Consider the following 21865-nt stretch of genomic DNA (forward strand, 5'->3'; position numbering starts at 1 on the left):
CTGAGGGCTAATAAATGTAGTTGTGGAATACATTGGAAATCTAGGTTGGAGGTCCTGAGAATTTTTCTTATATGTTTGAAATTCAAGGTTATTTAGAATTAATTTGTTTTCTAAAAATCTAGAAATGGCTAATCCTAGGTCTAAACAAGGGCCCAGCAAGCATAAACTTTAGGATAGATTCTTAGCTAACACTACTTTGTGAAATTCTGCCACAGTTTGCTAAAATAAATAGTTGGAAAGGATTTTTGCTCAGAGATGTGACACTATGTGTTCAGGTAGCATCCTTTTTTCACTTTCTACACCATTAGCATTTGTCACAAATCCGTTCCCAACATTTTGAATGACCGTATTCCCCAGACTAGAAAACAAAACGAGTATTTTGATATTTCCAAACCTCTGATGTGGCGAGTTTCTGAGATTCAGTCCTGTAGATTCCAATGGGAACATCTCCAGTAGAAGAACACAACTTCTGATAAAGTCTGGCGTAAGTTCTGATCCACAAGTCATCCTCAGTGATTTTCATCTAGAGTATGTGGGAATTATTTACATATTAAATGTTGAAAAAGTAAAAACCCAGTGATTATTTTTCAGTCTTTAACAATTGAATTTATTAATATTTTGAAATCTCAAAATAATTATTTCCTGTACTCCATCGACTTTAACTTATTCCAGGACTTCACTCAAACTTAAGGTACCCAAGTACGCAATCTGGGGCAATATGACCTTGTATTAGTTCAATGTCAGTACCAACAGGGCACAGGGCACTGGTAGATTGACTAGGAGATGTTATAATACCCGTGGATACTTTTTAAATGCTGTGATCACTGAAGGCTGCTCCTGGCATTTAGTGGATAGAGTCTGCTGATGCTACAAAATATAACGAGACTTCAGTATAAAAAAGATGTATCCTGTCCAAGGTTCTAATAAGACCATACTGAGAAAGCTGGACAGTAGAATGAGCACAGGCTGACAGGCAGGAAGCCTGAGTTCTAGTCCCTCTTCGCTACTTATAAACCTGAATGGTTAACAAATCACGCCACTTAGTATATCTGGACACAGTTCACCCATTGTACTGGTCAGGGTTTACACAAACGTGCTGAAGCACCATCTATGAAACAATGAAGTTAGATTGCATGATTACTGCTTTCTGGGACAGTATGGTCTATGTTGGAACCTGTTGGTCACAAAGTGCAGGCTAGGAAAAGAACACTTCTGAATTCTGTTCGGAATGTCTACTTCTAACGATTATTACTAAAAGTAATATTTTTTCCTCTGATAAAAATGTTCAAGCAATCAATAAAACTCATCTGCAACACTTCAGACATACATTAGAAAAAAATAATATGTGGCACAGAGGGGCGGGCCACAGCACATGGTAGATGGATCTTAGAGCCTCCGTAGAACACTCTTCTGGTCTAGAGATGACTGACTTACCGAACAGAGAAATCCCGATCCCGGAGTCGTGTCCAGTCCCAGCAGAAGTCTGGTGATAGAAATCATATAATCCTTCACAAATGACTGCAATGTAAACAAAATATGTATTTATTGTGTGTATGGATGAGTAGGATAGCTATGAGTCAATATCTGAACACTTCTGAAAGATTACCTCATAATATATTAGTCCTGGATTAAAAAAAAAATAAAATGGATCTTGTCAATGCTCTAAGTAAACACACACAGTTATGCTGTTCAAAAAGAAATACAGAAAATAACTATTGCTTAGAAATATCTTGATATACTTACATTTTATGTCTGCTGTTGCGTATGAAAATAAGACTTTTAGTATTTTTAACAAAATACTGCAAACCAAAATCAAATGGTGGATATTATAAAAACTTGAAGGAATTTAAATTCTGCAATAAAATATTTCAACCATTTTTTTAAAAAAATTAAGCTATGTGGGTAAAATAAATTTAGAAGCTACACATATCATTTATAATAATTGCATATATTTTCTTTGCACACCACTCCATGCTAAAATGAAGCTTTTTTTAAAAAAAATGGAACCATCATGACTCTTTGGGACAACAGTGCATGTCATGATGGAATGTTAGAAAGCAAGAATAAGTCTTTAGAGACAGACCATTTTATTAGTAAGACATTAAAGAATGTGTGATTAAAAAGCATTCGCTATGGTTTGAGAAATATTAACAACCTATCAAAAGTTCCACTGAAGAGAAATTATTCTCTAGATTTTACTATATCTAAAGTCTTCCAATTAAGAGTTTCTAAACACAAGTCACCAAACAGAGTTATGGCTTATGGTCAGCAAGTTTTAAAATGCAATAGAATATATTTCAATAAGATAGAAAGCACACAGCAAATTATAAAAAGAAAAGTAAAGTGTATGTTTTTTTTTCAGTTATACACACACACACATATGTATACATAAACACACATGCAGATATGTTTTAGATTGAAATGCAAAATATAATATTCACTCTTATAGTTTAAGAACTTTAAAATTATAGTTCTAGGGCCAGCAGGTAGTGTGGTGTGATTCCACATGTCCTACTGCAAGATTGAAATCCTAGACCCAGCAGCTTGAAAAACACACCAGGAATGTGTGCGTACATCCCCAAAATCCCGAGAGGATAATGGATAAGGGACTGCCGTGTGACCATCCTCTGGGGCTGGGGGTGATCTCTCTCCTTCCCTCTTTTTATCTATCTCTCTTCAGTGAGCACACATCCTATAGCAAAACTAAAAAACAAACAATAATCCTAGTTCATTTTCTGTAGAACCTTCAAAAAACACCCAACTTCCTATATCTCTATCAAGAATATAAAATGTGAAGCAAAAAATGAAGAGAGAGAGAAAAAAAACTACTGCTTTTCACTTCCATAAAACAGCATTTCTTGTTCTTAATTTATGCATTCGATTTCCTCACGAGATTTTATTTAAACATACGATATTGTGGCTAAAAAATTATCTGCCAACCACTGGTGCATAATAAGCCCCAAGCATGTGGCTGCTATTGATATAAAATCTTCAGTTTCAACATGGCTCTTCCAACAAGCCCTGCCCTCCATCCTCTCACTAAATCATTAGAAGTACACGTGTGGGAAGGGTGACGGAGTGGGCAGCCCTGGTTCCTGGAGGACCCAGATAATGTATTTAGAAACTTGGGGGCAAAGAGAATGCTCATTTCTCTTTGCTGTTTGCTTCGGCATGCATCTGGCGTAAGCAGATGGTTCCTGACATTGCTCGAGGCATACTCGTGGGCAAAATTAGCCCATAGGCCAGCAGACAAGCTTTAACCATCTTCGGATTAGTATTTTCAGTCAAGTAATTACAGAGGAGGGTTCATAAATATAAAGTCAAAAAGAATAGTCACAATAAAATGCTTAAATGCTTAATCTAAGATTAGTGTTATCAAATAAGTTAAAGCTCTATGACTATCTCTTTTCTCTTAGGGAAGTATTTAGAGGTTGTCTAATTACTCGAATCAGAGAAATGAAATATTACTGCTGTTCGTTTTTTTGGCAGAGACAGGAAAGATTATATTTGTGGCAAGAACATCCCTATGAATCTCTTAGTTATGATGAAATGATAATGTTGATTTTGCATTCAGAAACAAACTAAGTGGTTCTATTATTGTAAAATCTTTTCTATATTTTCCAAAACAGTCAAAGTTGATAGATACTTAAAATGTCCTTGGTTTACCCATTAGCTGACATCAACTTAGCATTTAATGTCACACCTGAAAAAAATGTACACTATGAAGAATTTTGTCTTATTTTTTCCACCCAGTAGTTTTTCTTCTTATCTTTTTTAAATCCAGTAATATGCTTGGAGTAATATGCAAAATGTATTAAAATGTCCCAATAAACACGGCAGAAGCTGGCTTTAGAGAAAAGTTTCCATAGATTATTTTTGAAGTAGTATTTTTCTTACTCAATATGGTAGGGGGCATTTAAGTCATTAAATACATGAAATAAAATATTGAATTACTTCCCGATCCAGTTTTAAGTGAACACGTCCATGAAAAACACTCAATGTATATTCATTTCAACAAAATCTAAATAAAATGTAACATAACCATTTCAGAGAGAAGAAAAGTTGCAGTCCTACCTGATACAGAAGTGTGTCTAACATACTGATGCTGAACACCCTCCCAGCAGCAAAAGGCAGCCGAAACATAAAGGCCAAATTAGAACCTCTCTCTCGTTCTTTCTGCACAGAAATTTGAGATAGAAAAATCGGTGAACATTCTATATTTTAGGCATTTTGGCTAGGTAAGTATTCTCGACATGTGTGAAAAAATATTTCTAAAGCCACATATTCTTTTTTGTACGGTTCTTAGCTATTTGTGTGTCATGACTTAAAAATGCATTTTTAAACTATCCCTTTCATTGTCGACAAGTTTTCGTCATCAATTAAAACACCTAAGAGTTAATAATTTATACTTTCACACATTAAATGTGTATTTCCTCTTTGTACATGTTTGTGAAAAGCATTTGAGATGACACAAGAAACACACGCAATAAAAACGTAAAGAAAAAAATCACATAATATATCGTTAACACTTAGAAGATTTGCTTTTAAATATTCTTATATATAAGAACAAAAAGTGGACATAGGACTTGCTGATATCTGAATGCTCACATATCCTCAAAGTTCCTACTCCTGAAGGTGACAGTGTAAGAGGAGCTTTGGGGAGGAGAGTAGGTCATGGGAGTAGAGCCCTCGTGAAGGGGGCTACTGCCCTTACAACAGAGGCCCTTGTCTTTCCCCCTACACTCCATGTATGTTCCAGAAATGGGCCCTCGGGAGACACGAGGTCTGTTGGCACCTTGATCTTGGACTCAGCCTTCAGAACTGCAATAAATAAACATTATTTGTGTATAAGCCACCCAGCCTACAGTTCTTGGCCATAGCAGCCTGAACAGACTAATTGAGGCCTTTCACATCCAGTAGTTTCTAGCGTGTTAACATCTTAATTTTATTTCTCCATCTGCCTGTTAAGTTGTGCCAGCCATACCAGTTTGAAACTAAGCATCTATAAATTACAAAAAAAAAAAAAGTGGCATGAGAGCATGTCAAATTTGTTTAAATTTGGAGGGTGTTTCTTAAGAAAATGAGTTAAGGGCCGGCTCACAGCCTAGCACTTAAGGAAACCAAATCCCACATGGCCAGCCATGGTTTAAATCCTGGCTCAGCAGCTTGAAATAAAAGCACTCTGGACCCCAGCACGTTCTTGCCCAAAATCCCAACAGAAGGAAGAAATGAAACAGAAGGGATTGAGTCTGTGACCACACTCCATGGAGGGGTGCTTTCTCCCCATCCCTCTCTCTTTCCCTGTCTCTCTCTGGAGAGCACAGTCACCTTCTGACAATTAAAAATAAATAAAGAAAAACAGAATGCAAGTTAAAGGTCAAGACAGTGGCACAGCAGTAAAGACACAATACTCCACCAGGCAATCCCGCCTGGGAAGGTTCCTGTTTCAAGCCTGGAAACCTCCCTGAGGATGCCAGGCATTCACTTGCCATGATCCAGAGTGGACGAAAGCCGGGGATAGAGAGAGCATGGAGACCCTGGTGGCGGTTCTGTCTCTCTCACTCATAAAAGAAATAAATGAACTTATAAAACGCAGGCCACCAGGTGGCATGGCAGTTAGGCAGCTGGATCCCACATGGCCGAATACGTGGTCTGGACCTTGAGAAACATGCTGGTGCATATGCATGTCTGGTCAAAATACCAAAAGGAGGGAGAAATGGAGACAAAGGGACTGAAGCATAATCATCCCTCATAGAAGATTTTTCACTTTCCTTCTCTCTCTCTGGCAAGTGCACGTGCCCTCTGGCAAGTTACAAGAAAAAGCATACAAGTTAAGCTTGTACTTCACAAACGGTATCCTCAAAAATGCTAACAAATGAAAAATTAGCCTTCACTTACTGAGGTAGCAGAAGTAAGGCTCTGTTTCTAATGTAGCAAATTTGAAGGCTGCCATGCCCTCCGTTAAGAATGGGTGGGAGTACTAGTCAGGAACGGACTTGGAGATCAACTCGGACCACTGCTGTTGCTTGTTCTGATGATGGCATGTGAGTGACTTGATTCCTGGAATTTCCTGTTTGAATTGAGACTGGGGCTCACCAGTCGCCAAGCATAGGAGCAAAGGGAGTTTCTTCTAACATATTCATAATCCCTACCTAATTGAGAAGAATGTCCAGATGATAGGATTAACATTATCCTCAGTTGGGATTTAGGGAGAAGACAAAGAGAAGAATAGGTAAACTATGACTCATTTTTTGTACATGCTCATTATATCACGTTCTCTAATTTATTAGCCTCAATGTCAAGGGTGCTTAATCAGAACAACCCGTGTAGGTAATTTGGAGACTATCAGAATTAGCTCATCCTATTGTGAGATAGGAATCTGGAGACAAGTCTCCTTTCTGAGGTATGACAATCATCCTGTAGAGGACAAAGCTATGGGTATCTTAAGATTTTATATATATATGTGTGTGGTGTGTGTGTGTGTGTGTGTGTATAATATAATTTTTAAGAGAGTTTTTTTTTCTTTTTTTGCTATAGGGCGTGTTCACTCACCAGAGAGACAGAGAGTGGCAGAGAGAGAGAAAGTGAGAAATCATCCCCAGGGGATGGTCATGCTTCAAACCCTTCTCCATTCTCCTCTCAGGATTTTGGGCATGCACACACAAGCACCCACTGTGAGTTTCAAGCCACCAGATCTGGGACTTGAAGAGTTGTCAGCCATGTGGGACATCGCATTACTCCACCTGTTGGTCCTCTTAAGCCCATATTAAAGAAAGTACACAGAATAAAATGATGAGACCCCTGAGAATATGATATTGAGATCCATAATTGGGTGTGCCCAGTGGGAAATGGCAAGGTTGTTAGGATTTGCATATGACTTATCTAGTTTTCTTTTCTAAGATCTTTGATGGATGACTGCTGTTATTGGCCTGTTATTTGTCTAAGCCAAAGACAAACTTCCTTCTTTCACTCCTCAAGCTAACTAGGGGCATGGGACACAAGGCAAAGCATAATTTTATGCTATGAATTTGTCTTATCCCTTAATTTTTTAGTGATCATTTTTCTCTTTCTCTGATGTCAGATTGAGCTGTACTAGAACTAAATACATCATGAATTTATTAATATTTAGAGAAAAAAAAGTAGCATTGATTTAGTGGTGGCACTAGGGAGGCATAGGTGAGTGCTTCGATGATGATTAAATATGCATGACTGGGTGGGCAGCCTGGGGTGTACAGATGGAGATCCAAAGGAGCTGAGGACATTTTGCAGATTTCACCATGTAGAGGAAGAGATGGTATCTCACATTGCTAGGAAATCAAGGACACTGAATATTGAGAAAAGGCATGATCAGTAATAGAATGTGGTTCCAGCCCTCGTCTCCCCTCTACTCTCTCAGTCTAGGACTCCTAAAACCATCTGTTAACTTTTAAGTCTTTCCCAGCTCCAATGAGGAGTTTCAACCTGAATACCACTCTGTGAACTTAATCTCACATTTCATTACAATAAATTCCCATCATGCTGAATGATTTTCTATGTAGTAAATCAGGGTCAAAAATTATTAACTAGTCAATCGGAACATCTTTGACCCCTTCCTTTCCCAGTCTATCCATCAAGTTTCCAAACCCATCACTGATCCATATAATTACCTTTCCATTATTCCCTCGTCTACATCCTACTGCTACAACACTTGTCAGGGCTTAAATCTAATATTAATTTTCCAATTTTAAGATTTTTATCACTGCAAATCATCGTACATGATGCTGTTGATTAATCTTACTGACAATTCTGATAATGTAATTTTTCGTTCATAAATCTAAGTTCAGTCTGCCCTGTGACCACTTTCCTGAATATACCTGGAGAGCAATCAGGCAGGACTTCGGCAAAAAGCAACATTTCTTCATGAAAAGAGCTTGTTCTAAGAGTGTCCTGGCAAATGAGCTTCAATTTATGACAAGTCCAGTGGATCAGAGTGGGTGATCTTGGTGTATAGTGTTTTCTTTTACTCAAATTATCCCTATTAAACAATTTTCTTAAAAACATTTCCTAAATCTAGTAAGCTGCCATCTAACTTTAACAATTAACCAATATTTAGAATGTTTTCTATTATTATCCACCTACAGTCCCATACTTCAATCCCATTATATAGCACATTTACTTTTCCAAAGAGAAAAAGACCTGTTTTAATTACATTTCCAAGTCATAAATCATATTTTCAAATACAGAACTTTTTTTTTAACCTATAGTGCCTACATCGTTGGAAATGAACTTTCTTCCTAATTCTACACATCTGAATCCTAGTGATAAGTATCATTTTATACAAAAACCAGCATTTAAAACTAATTCCACTCCTTAATAAGGTCCTCAAATATGAACATACTTATTTATTTTTAAATTAATTACATAAATATCATTGACGGCCTACTTTGTGTAAAGTATCTAGGGATACAGAGTTTCTTTACAGAACTAATGAATTCCTATGGGGGAGATGGGGCAGGCTTCACACTGCAAGGCCACAGGCTGGCCCTCACTTCAGTTCTTCAATAGAGGTTTGAAAATTTTTAAATAGGAGAATGTTCATGTTCTGCAAAGTTCTTTTACTTCAGCATTTTTTGACTTATGTATTTAAAGACACAACAGAGATTTCCATTATCGCTTCTAGTACAAACATACACTGTAATTCTTTTCTCAGCATTATTTCCTTGCTAGTAGAATTCAGCATTCAACTAAAATTTCACTAGTGATTTCACATTTTCCTAAAATTTACTTATCTAAAAGACCTGAAAGAAATCTGAGACATTGAAATCCTTATTTAAAGATGTTGGATACTTCACTACACTTGGTCTTACTGATCTTTTCCATTTGGTTTGTCATCATGAACACATAACATTTTTGGAAGAGATTTGTTTCTGGCAAAAATTTTGTTTCCTCTAATCTGAGTCCATCCATTGCCATATGGAATGAGATGATAACATTAGTGGATTTAACAGAACAGTGTGGGAGGTTAAAAATATCAAGAATGGTATTGGCACAAGTTAATAGTATCTATCCTCTGCTTTTTCAACGGTAATTGTTTTGCATTCCTTCCTTCTTCTGTCTGGAACCAATCACCATGTGATCACCAAAACTAGTGGCTTTTCTCAGATTCATCTTACTTGGCCTTTGTCACAGGTTTTGGCAACATGTACTCTAGCTGTTGAATACTGCCTTTCTTTGGACATCACGTTACTGAACTTCCAGACTATTCTTGGACTCATCACACATTTTCTCTTATTTGTCTTCTTCCTAGAATTTCTTTTATAACTTTAAAATAAAGTCTTTAGCTAAACTCACCTTCTCTTTTTACAAGACTTCTCTTTTCTTAGAGCTTTACATTTATGCATTGATGTGCATAAGTTGAAGTATATGTGTTTCTTTATTTATTTATTTTTAAATATAGGTCAAATCTGTAACTCAAAAATTCAAAACTTCTTGAGCAATGACTTGATGCCACTAGTAAAAAGTCCCACACCTGACCTCGTGTGATGGGTTACTGTCAAAACATTGCAATATGAAAACACTGCATAATATTACTGTTAGGCTATGTGTATAAGGTGTATATGAAATACAAATGAGTTTTTGTTTAGACTTGTGTTTCATCACCAATAATGCATTATGTATATTAAAATATTTCAAAATCTAAAAATCTGAAACCTGAAACACTTCTGAATTTAAGCTTTATATGTTTGTGTGTATGTGTGTGTGTGTGTGTGTGTGTGTGTGTGTGTATCCATGGATATCATATATTCAGAAATCTATATCCATGTATATGTATATATTTCTATATGTACATGTGTGTATATATTCCCATCCCTTCTGAACTTAATTTATGAATCACTACTTATTACATACTACAACTTAAATAAACTTAAAAATTAATGAATGTATTATCTACCTCAAGAAAGTCAGTTCTTTCCCCAAATTCTCTTTTATTTTGATCAACAAAATCACCCCAGCAAACCTAGACCAACTCTTTATTATCTCATGCCTAATTTACTGAAGTAACTTACAAACTCTTTGCCTTTCTTCCATACTGTCTCCATTTAGATGAATATAAAAATGCCACATCAGGGACCAGCAGGTGGCATGGTGGTTAAGGGCACTGGACTCCCACATGGTCAACCATAGTTCAAGTCCTGGACCTGGAGGCTTGCCTCCTCACTTTCCCCCCTCTCTCACTTTCTCAGTTACTCTCTGGTCAAATAAAAATAAATAATCAAAGTTAAAATAATAAAAAAAAAGTTTTTAAATGCTACATCAATTTGGTGAAAGCATGTTGTAAAAGCACTTGATAAGTTTGGCATTCTTTCATGATAAAATGTTACTGGAAGTTCTAGCTAGGGCAATTAGACAAGAAAAAGAAAGGCATCATCTAAATGCAGAAAGAAAAAATGACATTGTCTCTGTTTGCTGATGACATGGTCTTATATATAGAAAACTATAGTGACTCTATTGAAAAAACAGACTTGATAAACAAATTCATTAAACTTGCAGATCACAAAATTAACACACAAAAAAAAACCTTTTAAGTTTCTTTGCACTAACAATGGACTATCTATAAAAAATGAAATTTATGTTATTCACAATGGCATCAAGAAATAATTAAGGACAAATCTAATCAGGGAAGTAAAAGACTTATATACCAAAAACTGTGAAATACTGACAAAAGAAACTCTAGGTGACACAAATAAATAGAAAGGTATCCTATGTTCATGGATGTGAATACTATTGTTAAAATGTCCATACAACTCAAGGATATCTACAGGTTTAATGCATTCCCAATTAAAGTTTTAATGTCACATTTTAAGAAATTAGAAAAAGTAATCTAAAATTCTCACACAACTACAAAAGACTTCAAATTGCAAAAGCAATTTTGAGCTAAAGAAATAAAACTGTAAGCACTACATTATATACTTTGAAATATTTTATAAAACTGTAGTAATAAAAGGAGCATGGTACTGGCATAAAAATAGACACACTGACCCACATAACAGGATAGACAACCCAGAAATAAGCCCACACACATATTTATCTTCAACTGGTTTTTCACAAAATGTGCCAAGGACAATGAAGAACAGTCTCTTTAATTAGTGGTGTTAAAAAATTTGGATATCCACATGTAGAAAAATGAAACAAGACACTTATCTCTTATCAAAAATAAACTCAAAATGAATGAAAGACTTAAATGTTAAACCTGAAACTTTAAAACCACCAGAAGAAAACTTAGTGAAAACCTCCATGACCCATGACATTAGTCTGGGCAATGATTTCTTTTGATAGCCTCCCAAAACAGACAATAAAGCAAAAATAAACAAATGGAATTGCATCAAACTAAAAAGCTTCTGCACAGTAAAGGGAACAATAATAGGATGAAGGGATAACTCATAGATTGGGAGAAACTGTTTGTAAAACGGACCTGATAAGAGATTGATATAAAAAAAAACTGTAAGGCACTCTAACAACCCAAAATTTAACTTTGTTATCTCGAATGGCATTTTCTTTCATAGGCATTTTAAATTTGTTAGTAAAAAAATGAATAAAATGGTGTTGTGATGTGATTGTGTTGCTCCAAAAATTCATGTTAATATTTGGTGAGCCTTTGGTGGGGCGTGAGGCTTAATTTAATTATGGTATTGAAAAGTGAGACCTTTGGGAAATGATTAGGCACAGAGTGTCACCACATTTGGATACTTGTGGGTTTGTGAAGAGACGCATGGACATGGACACAGACACTTGTGTTGTTGCCGTCACCTTCTGCCATGCTGTACTCAGTAAGAAGACCCTCACAGATGCTAGCACCAAGCTCTTGGGCATCTCAGCCTCCAAAATCATGAGCCAAGTAAACCTCTATTTTCTTAATTATTCAGACTCAGTTATTTCTCTTATTAACAACTGAGTAGATTAGAACAAGTGAATCTGTAAACTCTGTGTGTCTGTGTGTGTGTGTGTACCAGCCCTCTGAAACTGCAAATGCAAATCAAAAGTATTTAAAAAAAAAAATGATTACATCTGAAGTGAACTTGCACAGACATTTTTATTGTACTATTCCCTAGACAGTAGATTACAACAATTTACATAGCATTCCCATTGAGTTAGATATTATAAATAATCTAGAGGTCATTTAAAGTATGTGGGGACCTGGGAACCAGCAGTTAGCATAATGGCTATGTCGCTGGACTCCCACGTAGTCTACCGTGGTTCGTGTCCTGGACCCGGTGGCTTAAAACTCACGCCGGGCGCGTGTGCGTGCGTGCGCAAGATCCCGAGAGGAGAATGGAGGAGAGGGGATTGAGGCGTGACCATCCCCCCTGGGGGGTGATTTCTCGCTTTCTGTCTCTATGTCTCTCTCTGTCTGTCTGGCGAGCGCACGCGCCCTACAGTGAAAATCTCTCAAAAAAAAAAAAGTACGTGGGGACCATATATGTAGGTTGCATGTACTATTACAACATACAACATTTTATATAAGGAACTTAAGCAGGATTTGGGGATCTATGAGGGTCCTATAACCAGCTCCCAGAAAAGTCAACAATTGTTGGGCTACCTAAAACTAACAGTTAATTATATTACAATTACTTCATAAAATATTTAACTTTAATAATTTCACTTTACCAAATTGTCAGTTATATAAATCCATTACTTTTCTATATTTAATATCTCAATTGTAATAGTTCTCATGGTTTGATATATGTTTTCATCATCACAGCAGACACATACGTAGCAGCTGTGTGGTACGTTCCAGAGGGAGCCATTTCATAAGGATACGCCTGTGGACTCTATTGTATGGTCCCAGTGTGAAGACTTTGGACATGTTGTATGAAATTGTAATAGTATGCACATTGTAATACTATGCAAAATCACATACATTTTCACTTTAAAAAATTGTTGTCAATATGTAGTTTATTTATCACTTTTCTAAGGTATATCAGGCACGTTTTTTAACATTTAAAGAAAGAATTAGAAACTAATTAGTATTCTCAAATTCTTCTCTGGGCCAATACAAGAAAATCAAAAATTTTTCTTACAAATGGGATAAATAATCTTTCCTAATGAATCTAACCCAGGGCAGACAACAATAAATACCCACTCAACTATTCTAGTACGTGAATTATAAAGAAAACGTAGCTGATGTTATTCAAACATACAAAAAAGAAAGAAAGGAGTTCTAAGCAACCCCTTTTAGGGACTAGGACGACTGAAGGTTTTCTGCCCAGTCTTTGCCCTCCTGTCCCCCAGATCTAGCCAGGAACAGCACCCTCTTTATTCTGTCTGTCTCTCTTCAACTCTCTCTCTTTAATTTTTAAAAATTTATTAACTTAGCTCTCTGATGCTCTTTTATCTTGCTAATTCATACCTTTCATACCTTCTCCCTTCCACATAGGACAAACCAATTGCCAGTCATCTATATTTGAGTTCTGAGTGGCCCCTTTTGGAAGATGCACTAGTGTGCCGTGATGTTTTCATGTTTTGCTTATTTTTTTAAATTTTCTTTTCTTTTTTTTTTAATATTGTTCGCCCTGTTTTTTCTTTGTTTTCTTTTTATTCTTTCTTACTTCTTTTCCACTCAGCCTCCTCACACTGAGTTTCTAGACAGGTCTAGGGGCACAATAGCCAAATATCTGAATACTTTCTAGGGTCATATTAATCCCCATATTTCATAGAATCTGCTGCACAAAGGGATAAAAATGGTACTTCTTAGAGATACAGATTGTCTCCTCCTGCATCCCTCAGATTTAACTCCAAAAGTTAGGAAAAAACTTATAATAATCCATCTGATGGCCAGAAACCATTGCAGAGGCATGAAAAACGTAAGAAGCCAAGAAAATATCTCTCCATCAAAGGAAAAGAATAACTCCTCATACTCCACAGATAATACAAGGGAACTCATGGCAATGTCAGATAAAAAATTTCAAATATTCATAATGACAAAACTAACAGATACGCAAGACAAGAGAGACAACAGAGTTCTCCAGAAAATACAAGAGAAAAGAAACAATGAGTTCCAGGAGCTGAGGAAGTTCTTTCAGGATCTGAAAGAGGAAATTCACATCATAAAAAAGAATCAAATGGAATTGTAATACAGGAAATCAAAACCTCTCTTGAAAGTATTAAAAACAGATTAGATCACGCAGAAGATCAAATCTCAGATGTAAAAGATAGAACCCCTGACCTGGAAAAATTGACCCAGAAGATTGAGAAAAATAACCCCTAAAATGAGAATAACATATGAGTAATACTAGATACTATCAAATACCCAAACATCTGGATAATTGGTATTCCAGAAGGTGAAGAAAATATTAAGGGCATTGATAACGTATTCCATAAAATACTGGGGAAAAAACTTTTTTAATACCTACAGAGGCATTCAAATATCCAAATTCAAGAAATACAAAGGACTTCACATAGAATCAACCCAAGAAGATCTTCTCCAAGACACAACATAGCCAGATTGACCAAAACCACAGACAAAGACAAGATAGTAAAAAGAGAAATGTCAAGTTACTTTCAAAGGATGTCCCATCAGGCTAACACTGAACCTCTCATCAGAAACAATGCAAGCAAGGAAAGAATGGGAAAATATATTCAAAGCATTAAGTGAAAAATGATTTCAACCAACAATAGTATACCCGGCAAGATTATCCTTCATATAGGAACAAAAGACAAGATCATTCTCAGATAAACAAAACCTGAAAGAATTTACCAATACCAGACCAGCTCTCCAACAAATGCTGAAGGGAGTGCTATACCAGGAAAACTAAAGTCAGACACATAGAAATAATAATACAAAAAGCAACCAAGAGAATGGTCAACTTGATGGTAGGGACCAGTCTGGAAAAAATCAATAATTTCGTATGTTAATTTCCAGAATTTAAATGGGAAGATCAGACTATAGTAACACTGAAAATTCAATAGAAGGGAGATTAATTATAGGAAACAAGGAAACTGATCTGATGAAATAGAATTTTATAACTTTTTACTAAAGCATTACTGATTTTCTTCTATGCTTCGTTGTCCAGATTTAAAGATTTTTTGTCTTCTCTTGAACTATTGGTAGGTTCATCCACTTACTGTCTGAACTGAATTCTAACCTTTCTCCTGGCTTTAAGTCTTAAACAAAATTCTAACATTTTTTGATTTTGATCTATTAAAACTAATACTGACTTTCTTGAAACTATAAAAATGCATTTAAAAAATACCTATTTAATGATTGCAGTAAGCTATATAGCCCCAATTAGGTGCTACTTCATAGTATATTCATTCTATTCACTGAGGTTGATGTCTAAAGTCAGAAATGTGTTCATGGACATGTATATATCAGCTGTGATTGCTATTGAAAGTATTTAGATTAATTAAGGTCTTTAGTGAATCAATAAAATGTGGGGAAAAAAAGGCATGGAAAGCAACTGTAGATACTAGAGACAGTGTGGGTGGAGGGTGGGAAATGGCAGAGGGTGAGAGAAGGAATCAGGAGTCAATAAAAGAAGCGAGATATATAAGAAACAAGAAATGGAAAATTATTTGTTGATGATATACGAACGGTAATATCCTTGATTGAGTCAATATACAGTGTATGATGGATGGAATATCTCATTTTGTATACTCTAATGATGTACAGTGAATCAATGTAAATAAATTTAAAATATAGAAAGACAATGTACATTTGGCGTTTTATACACATATGTGTGTATTTGTGTGACCCCTCAAATTATAAATTTGTATTTTATTCAATTATGTGGCTGTTAGTATTTAGTAAGGCATTTGGTTCATACAAAATAAGTGGTCAGTCAATATTTACTTAAATTTAAATTAATAATATGCAATATTTTGCCTTCTTGCTTTTAAATAGTGAACATATTGACAAAATAACTTTGATATTCTTGCCCTCTTTCTCCTAGAAAATGTCTCTAATCACTTTAGAAATTTTTAACATTTTGCTCTACCAGTGACTATGAAAGTGATGTAACATGCATAGACATGACTATTTGCACTTTTTGATCCAGTCTATTACATTAACTGATTACTCAGCAATTTAGCTCAGTTCTGACACTAAATACCCAGGTGAACACAGACCCCCACATATTAAGGGGCTCAGTCTTTCAAGATGGTCCCCACTTCAAACACCAGCCGTAAGGCCCAGGTGTTCCCAAGTCAACTGCACTCCTGCCCTACCAGTCACAAATCTGGGGCTTCTCTTAACCATCTCAGGTTTGGTAATTCACTAAAACACTCACAAGAAACATGAAAACACTGTATTACAAAGAGTACAGTGAACAGGAGATGAAAGGTACACAGAGCAAGTCTGGAAGGGCTCTGAGCACTAGAGGTACGGAGACTGTGCAGTGACGGGGCACCACCCTGCCAGTGTATTGATATGCTCACCAACTGGGCAGCTCTCTGAACCTCAGCTGCCAGAGTTTTTATTGAGGTTTTATTACATAAGTATCATTAATTAAATCAGTAGCCACATGACTTAATTCAATCCCCAATCCCTCTCCCCTGCCTAGAAGAGAGGGAACAGGGTAGGTCTGAAAGTTTCAATCATATTTTCTTCCCCCTGGTGATCAGTGCTCATCCTAAAGCTATCTAGGGATCCTTCTGTGAGTCACTCTGTTCACATAAAAGGTAGTATAGTTGAAACGCATGAATAACAAAAGATGCTATGATCAGACAAAAAATTCCACGCGTTTTCTAAGCTCTGCCAGGAAGCAGAGTCAAAGATCAAATGTATTTATATTTCTTATACCACACGAGTCAACTCACATTTTCATAACTGTGCTTCTTACATCAGTGTGTAATTATCACATGATTGTACAGTGTAATTATGATCATCACTGGGGAATGGTGATGGTTCAAAAGCAATTTTAAAGGAAGCAGTCTTGAAGCAAATTATGCACATACACAACCATGAACAAAAGGCCTTTTGGTGAAATACATGAAAGCCAGAGAAATAAAATAAGCTTTTAGAAGGGAAATGAGGTGAATAGTTCTCCCTCTCTCTCTCTTTTTTTCTGTTGTTGCCTTCCCTCTCTCTGTTTATTTCCCCTCACCTTCTCGTTCCCTACGTAGCTCTTACACTGTGTCTGTGATGCCTGCTACATTTCAATGGGAGATATGTCAATGACCGAGCACAGGGAGTAACATGGAGGGGAAAAAACAGTTATAATGGAACTATCTAGGACAAGAATAATGCAAAAAAAAAAAACACTAGTAAGAAAAGTGAACAACAAAAGAAAGTTCAGATGAAAAGGAAAATGCAAACTAAGCATGATAGCTAGGAAACACTTTGATAGACTGCTTAAAGTTGATGAAAGTGTGATATAGTACATATTAAAAAGAATGCTGATTATATGCAATAATCCATCACCTGATTCTTCCTAGAAACATAATTTGCCAGCTTCACTTAAATTAGGTATAAGTATGTGATTGAGTTCTAGCTAATGACATATACATGTGGTTCTTTATCATATGAATTTCCATCTTTGTATGGCTGTTGCATGTATAGTGCTAATTACAAGACCTTATAAGAAAGGTGAGAGTTTATTTCAAGCAGGGATTAAGGGTAACAGAGAACTCAGAAATTGAGGACCTCACAGATTGAAAAAGCGTTAGCTTTTTTAATCAACAAAATAGGAGATAAATTAAAAAATAATGAAAAAGGAAAAAAAGATAAAAAAAATCAGCCTCCAACCAAAACCTATTGTCTTAATAACCTCAAGGTATTTTTCATACACCTTTCTATCATACTTCTGCACACTTGTGCACTGTTCATAAAAATTAAGTATAGAAAAATACAAATTTGGGGCCACTTTTTGATCCAGTGGTTAAGGCAGCTGGATCCCACATAGCTGACCACATAGTTCAAGTCTTAGATCCAGCAGCTTGAGAAACTCACTATGTGTGTTTGCACGCATGCCCAAAATTTCAAAATGAGGGAGAAACAGAGAAGGAACTGAGGCATGACCACACTTCATGGGGAAGAAGGGTGATTGCTTGCTTTCTCTCTATCTCTTGCTCTCTCTCTTTTACTCTTCAGTAAGGGTACGTACCCTTTGGCAAATTAAAAAACAAACATATATGAATTTTTTCTGTTTTTTTGAGTCTTCCTTTCTGGAGATTCCTATCTCATGTAAAACTTATGTTAAATAAATTTGTTATGCTATATTTTATTATTATTAATCACTATTTTATCATAGGAATCTCTGGCATGAACTTTGAATTGGGTGAGAAATCTTTTTCTCTCTTTGGTGGAATATCTTTTTCTCTCTTTGGTGGAATTTCTTCAGTGAGCAGCCATTTCAGAAATTTTCACAGAGTATTATTTCTGATCTAAATGAAAATCATGTATTTATTAGAATGCAAAGTCTATAAGAAAAATATCTAAATTCAATAATTACACAGGTAAAGCTACTGGGATCAACCTAAGGTAACTTTACATTCCATACTCATCCCTGTAAATCCTATCACTTCATAACTATGAATGAAGACCACTTGGAAGACCAAAACAAAACAAAAAAAAGTGTGTAAGTAGCCAGAATTTACCCCTCATGTAAAACCTTGTCTGCATTTCTAAAGATGAAGAGACCTCATCTGAAAAGGTATAAGTGCATCTACTTGTAAATAGACTAAAATAATACTTGTAATTATTTCAGAGAGAATAAAAACCTATATATTCTTCAGCCAACAATAACTATACAATATAGTACTCTAGTGTTTATTTAAATACTAGAAATAAAGATAATTTTCCTAATGCTAAAGATACGTCTTTATACCTAGGATACAAGTAAAGAAATATAATTAAATAGAAAGGTAGTTGTATTTTCTCCTTTTTTTTTTTTTTTGTTCAAGAGAGTGTGTGTGTGTTTGTGTATTAGAGAGAGAAAGAGGCAGAGAGATGAAGTACCCTCTAATAGGGTCTGGTCAGGCCACAATCCATTTTCTTTCCATTTTCCCATCCTGTAGGATCCTGGGCTCACGTACATGTGCCTGGCATGTTTTTGAAGCTACCAGGACCAGGATTCAAACTGTAGTCAGCCATGTGGGATATGGCTCCCTCAACATAGTGCTTTACCACCGTGCCATAGAGGTGGCCTAGATGTATTTTCATACCATCAATTATTAGCGGGGGGGGAAAAACACAAGACTGGTTGGAAATGAACAGTAACCATATCGTTTGCTAGGACTATCAAAACAAAATACTATCAACAGGGTGGCTCGCACCACAGAAATGTATTGCCTTGTAATTCTGGAGGCTGGAAGTCTGGAATCCAGGTATCCACAGGATTGGTTTCTTCTGAGGACTCTACCTGAAGAATCTGTTCCAGGCCTCTCTCCTTACTTTAGCAGGCTGCCTTCTCCCTGTTTTCTCTTCACAATGTTCTCCCTCTGGTGGATCTCGGTGTCCAAGTTTATCCTTTCTATAAAGATGTTGGTGAGCCCTGCAGTAGGGCCACCAAATGGCTTCCTTTGACTGTGATGGTCTCTGTGAACACCCAGCTCCTAATAAGGACCCATCCTGAGCTACTGGAGGTGGGAAATCCAACACACCGTATTTTGAGGGAGTTGAGACATAACTCTACCCTAAGAGCATAGAAATCTGAAAAGTTCCTATATATTCATAATAAAATTCTGATTTCAGGAGGTAAAATGGTAATCAATGGATTAAAAAGAATTTTCCATGTTTTTATAGCATCCAAACCATTTACACTATCCATCCTCTAGCTTCTCTGAATAATTTGGAAACGTATGAAATTCCTTTCTTTTCTTGGGATAAATCTAGAAGATGTTGAGAGTAAATACCAATCCTAATTATGGGATTTAATTGTGACTGCTGAGCCAGCTTAGTCCAGCTTTCCCCTTGACACCTATGTGGTTAGAGAGGTGTGGCATAATTGAACTTTTATGTCCTAAACATGACATAAAAGACTTCCCTTACTGCCTTGACTTGATGGCCCTATACGCTTAGAAAAGTTACTTCAACAGTCTTTGTTCCCCCATCGGGAAGCAGAGCATAGTAATGACTTCCTTAGGCCTGAAAGGGGTGAATTAAGGCTCTGCTAGCATAATGTATGTGACTAGCTCAGAGGTGGAAATCAATAACCGAGAGTGTAGCAACGACCTCGCAGAAATTAGAACAGTACCTGGCATAAAAAGTAATCAAAGTAAAACTTTTAAGTGAAAGAAAGAATAAAAATAAATAAGATACCATCGTTTTCTCTCTCTTAACGGTGTTACAAACAAGGAAAACAGCATAGATTTAACCTATTTTTACATCTATAAGATCGAGTCTGTTTTTTTGTCATTCACATTCTATTCTCCCAGAATGCTATGATCAATATTTGTATCAATCTGTATCGGTATTTGTGAGTGCAAATCCCATCTTCCCTAAACACAGCCTAGACACTGAAAATAGAAACCAAACTTTTTTTGTGCATGTGACTGTAATTCCACTGTCTCCATTGGCATTATTATCTCTTCTCAATCTTAATCAAGTCTTCACTTTCAAATGCACTCATTAAATAAAATTTCCAGTACTAAACGAATTTTAATAATGCTTTCCCCTTTTCAAGGACCAACAAAGCTCTCTTGAGCTGGCAGTCTCTTACGACCTAAGTAAACAGTAAACCTGGGGGACCAGCAGATGGTGCAGCGTTACATCCTGGACTCCCATGTAGTCAATAGCGGTTCTAGTTCCAGACCTAGTGGCTTAAACACATACTTGGCACATGGGCATGTGCATGCGTGCCCAAGATCCTGAAAGGAGAATGGAGGGTAAGGAACTGCGACATGGCCATTCCCCTGGGGGGTGATTTCTTGCTTTCTGTATCTCTGTCTGTCTCTGTCTTTAAGACGAGGGCAAGCACCCTAAGGCAAAAATCTCTCTTTAAAAAACAAAACAAAACAAAACAGAGTAAACCTGGTTTTGTCCCAGGATGTCTTGATCAATAAATCTGGAAAACCAAATTTCAAGAAAGCCTATAACTTTCCTAAGACCTTAAGAATTTTTGGAAACCACAAACCCTCTATAGAACTAATTATATAGCAAATGACTTATAATATCACCAATATAATTGACATAAGTCAGTATATACAGCCTGGTGTGTTGTTAATTCTTTCATGAATCACGTTTTCAGTTATGATTAGTGATGTTAAAAAAATAGTTTCATCATATTCACTTGTGATATAAACTCATAAATTCACATTTTTAAAAATTAGAAAGGATTTTACTCCCAGTAAGAATTCAAAATGGCATCTTAGTTTTCCTATTATATTTCTTTCCATATATGTATTTGTCAATTTTTTCAGACTACTTAGCTAAATAGTTAAATCCAGCTGCCTTCATTACAAGGGTCTTACCTTTTCTAGTTTGGAAAGAGCAAGAGAGTAACAGTCCTTAGCTCTAAATTGCATGAATCTCATGTTGGCGGGGTGCGTGAGCTCCGTGATAATACTGAGACTGGAAAACAACCTGCATAAAAAAAATATATATTTTTGCATTACACTAACGATCCAACATGGCACTTTTTATAACAACATGTTTATGAGTGATTCCTTAGACTTGGGCATGAAACCATACCCAACTACAACATCAGGCAGTCCCAAATGAAACGCTCTGCACAGGGCAAGAAAAGTGAAATACCATTTTCCAAAGAATATTCTAACTAACATTTTAACACAATAAAAAAAATTCATTAATTTGGCTTTTTATTAGACATTGCTTCCTATAACTATGAAAAAGCATAGAAGAGAAATTCATAAAATTGATTTAAGAAGGTACAAAGTTACTTTACAGGTGATACTGAAGCAGAAATTCCTAAGATTATGCCAACTGGCA

The 21865-nt window shown here is 36.1% G+C and overlaps 1 protein-coding gene across 2 annotated transcripts in view; it reads right to left on the reverse strand.

The window, feature by feature from the left end:
* The window catches only part of KCNT2 (potassium sodium-activated channel subfamily T member 2), a 386489-nt gene that overhangs the window by 46560 nt on the left and 318064 nt on the right, over nucleotides 1–21865 (reverse strand). For both annotated transcript variants that reach the window (XM_014586847.2, XM_006146032.3), the window contains 4 exons: nucleotides 21388–21499; nucleotides 4075–4176; nucleotides 1435–1518; nucleotides 395–523 (listed from right to left, as the gene is read on the reverse strand). In XM_014586847.2, the coding sequence (XP_014442333.1) occupies nucleotides 395–523; nucleotides 1435–1518; nucleotides 4075–4176; nucleotides 21388–21499 (427 nt within the window). The remainder of the gene's footprint in view (nucleotides 1–394; nucleotides 524–1434; nucleotides 1519–4074; nucleotides 4177–21387; nucleotides 21500–21865) is intronic.

The sequence above is a fragment of the Tupaia chinensis genome, unplaced genomic scaffold (assembly GCF_000334495.1).
Source record: "Tupaia chinensis unplaced genomic scaffold, TupChi_1.0 Scaffold000161_4, whole genome shotgun sequence".
In the NCBI taxonomy this organism is placed as follows: domain Eukaryota; kingdom Metazoa; phylum Chordata; class Mammalia; order Scandentia; family Tupaiidae; genus Tupaia; species Tupaia belangeri.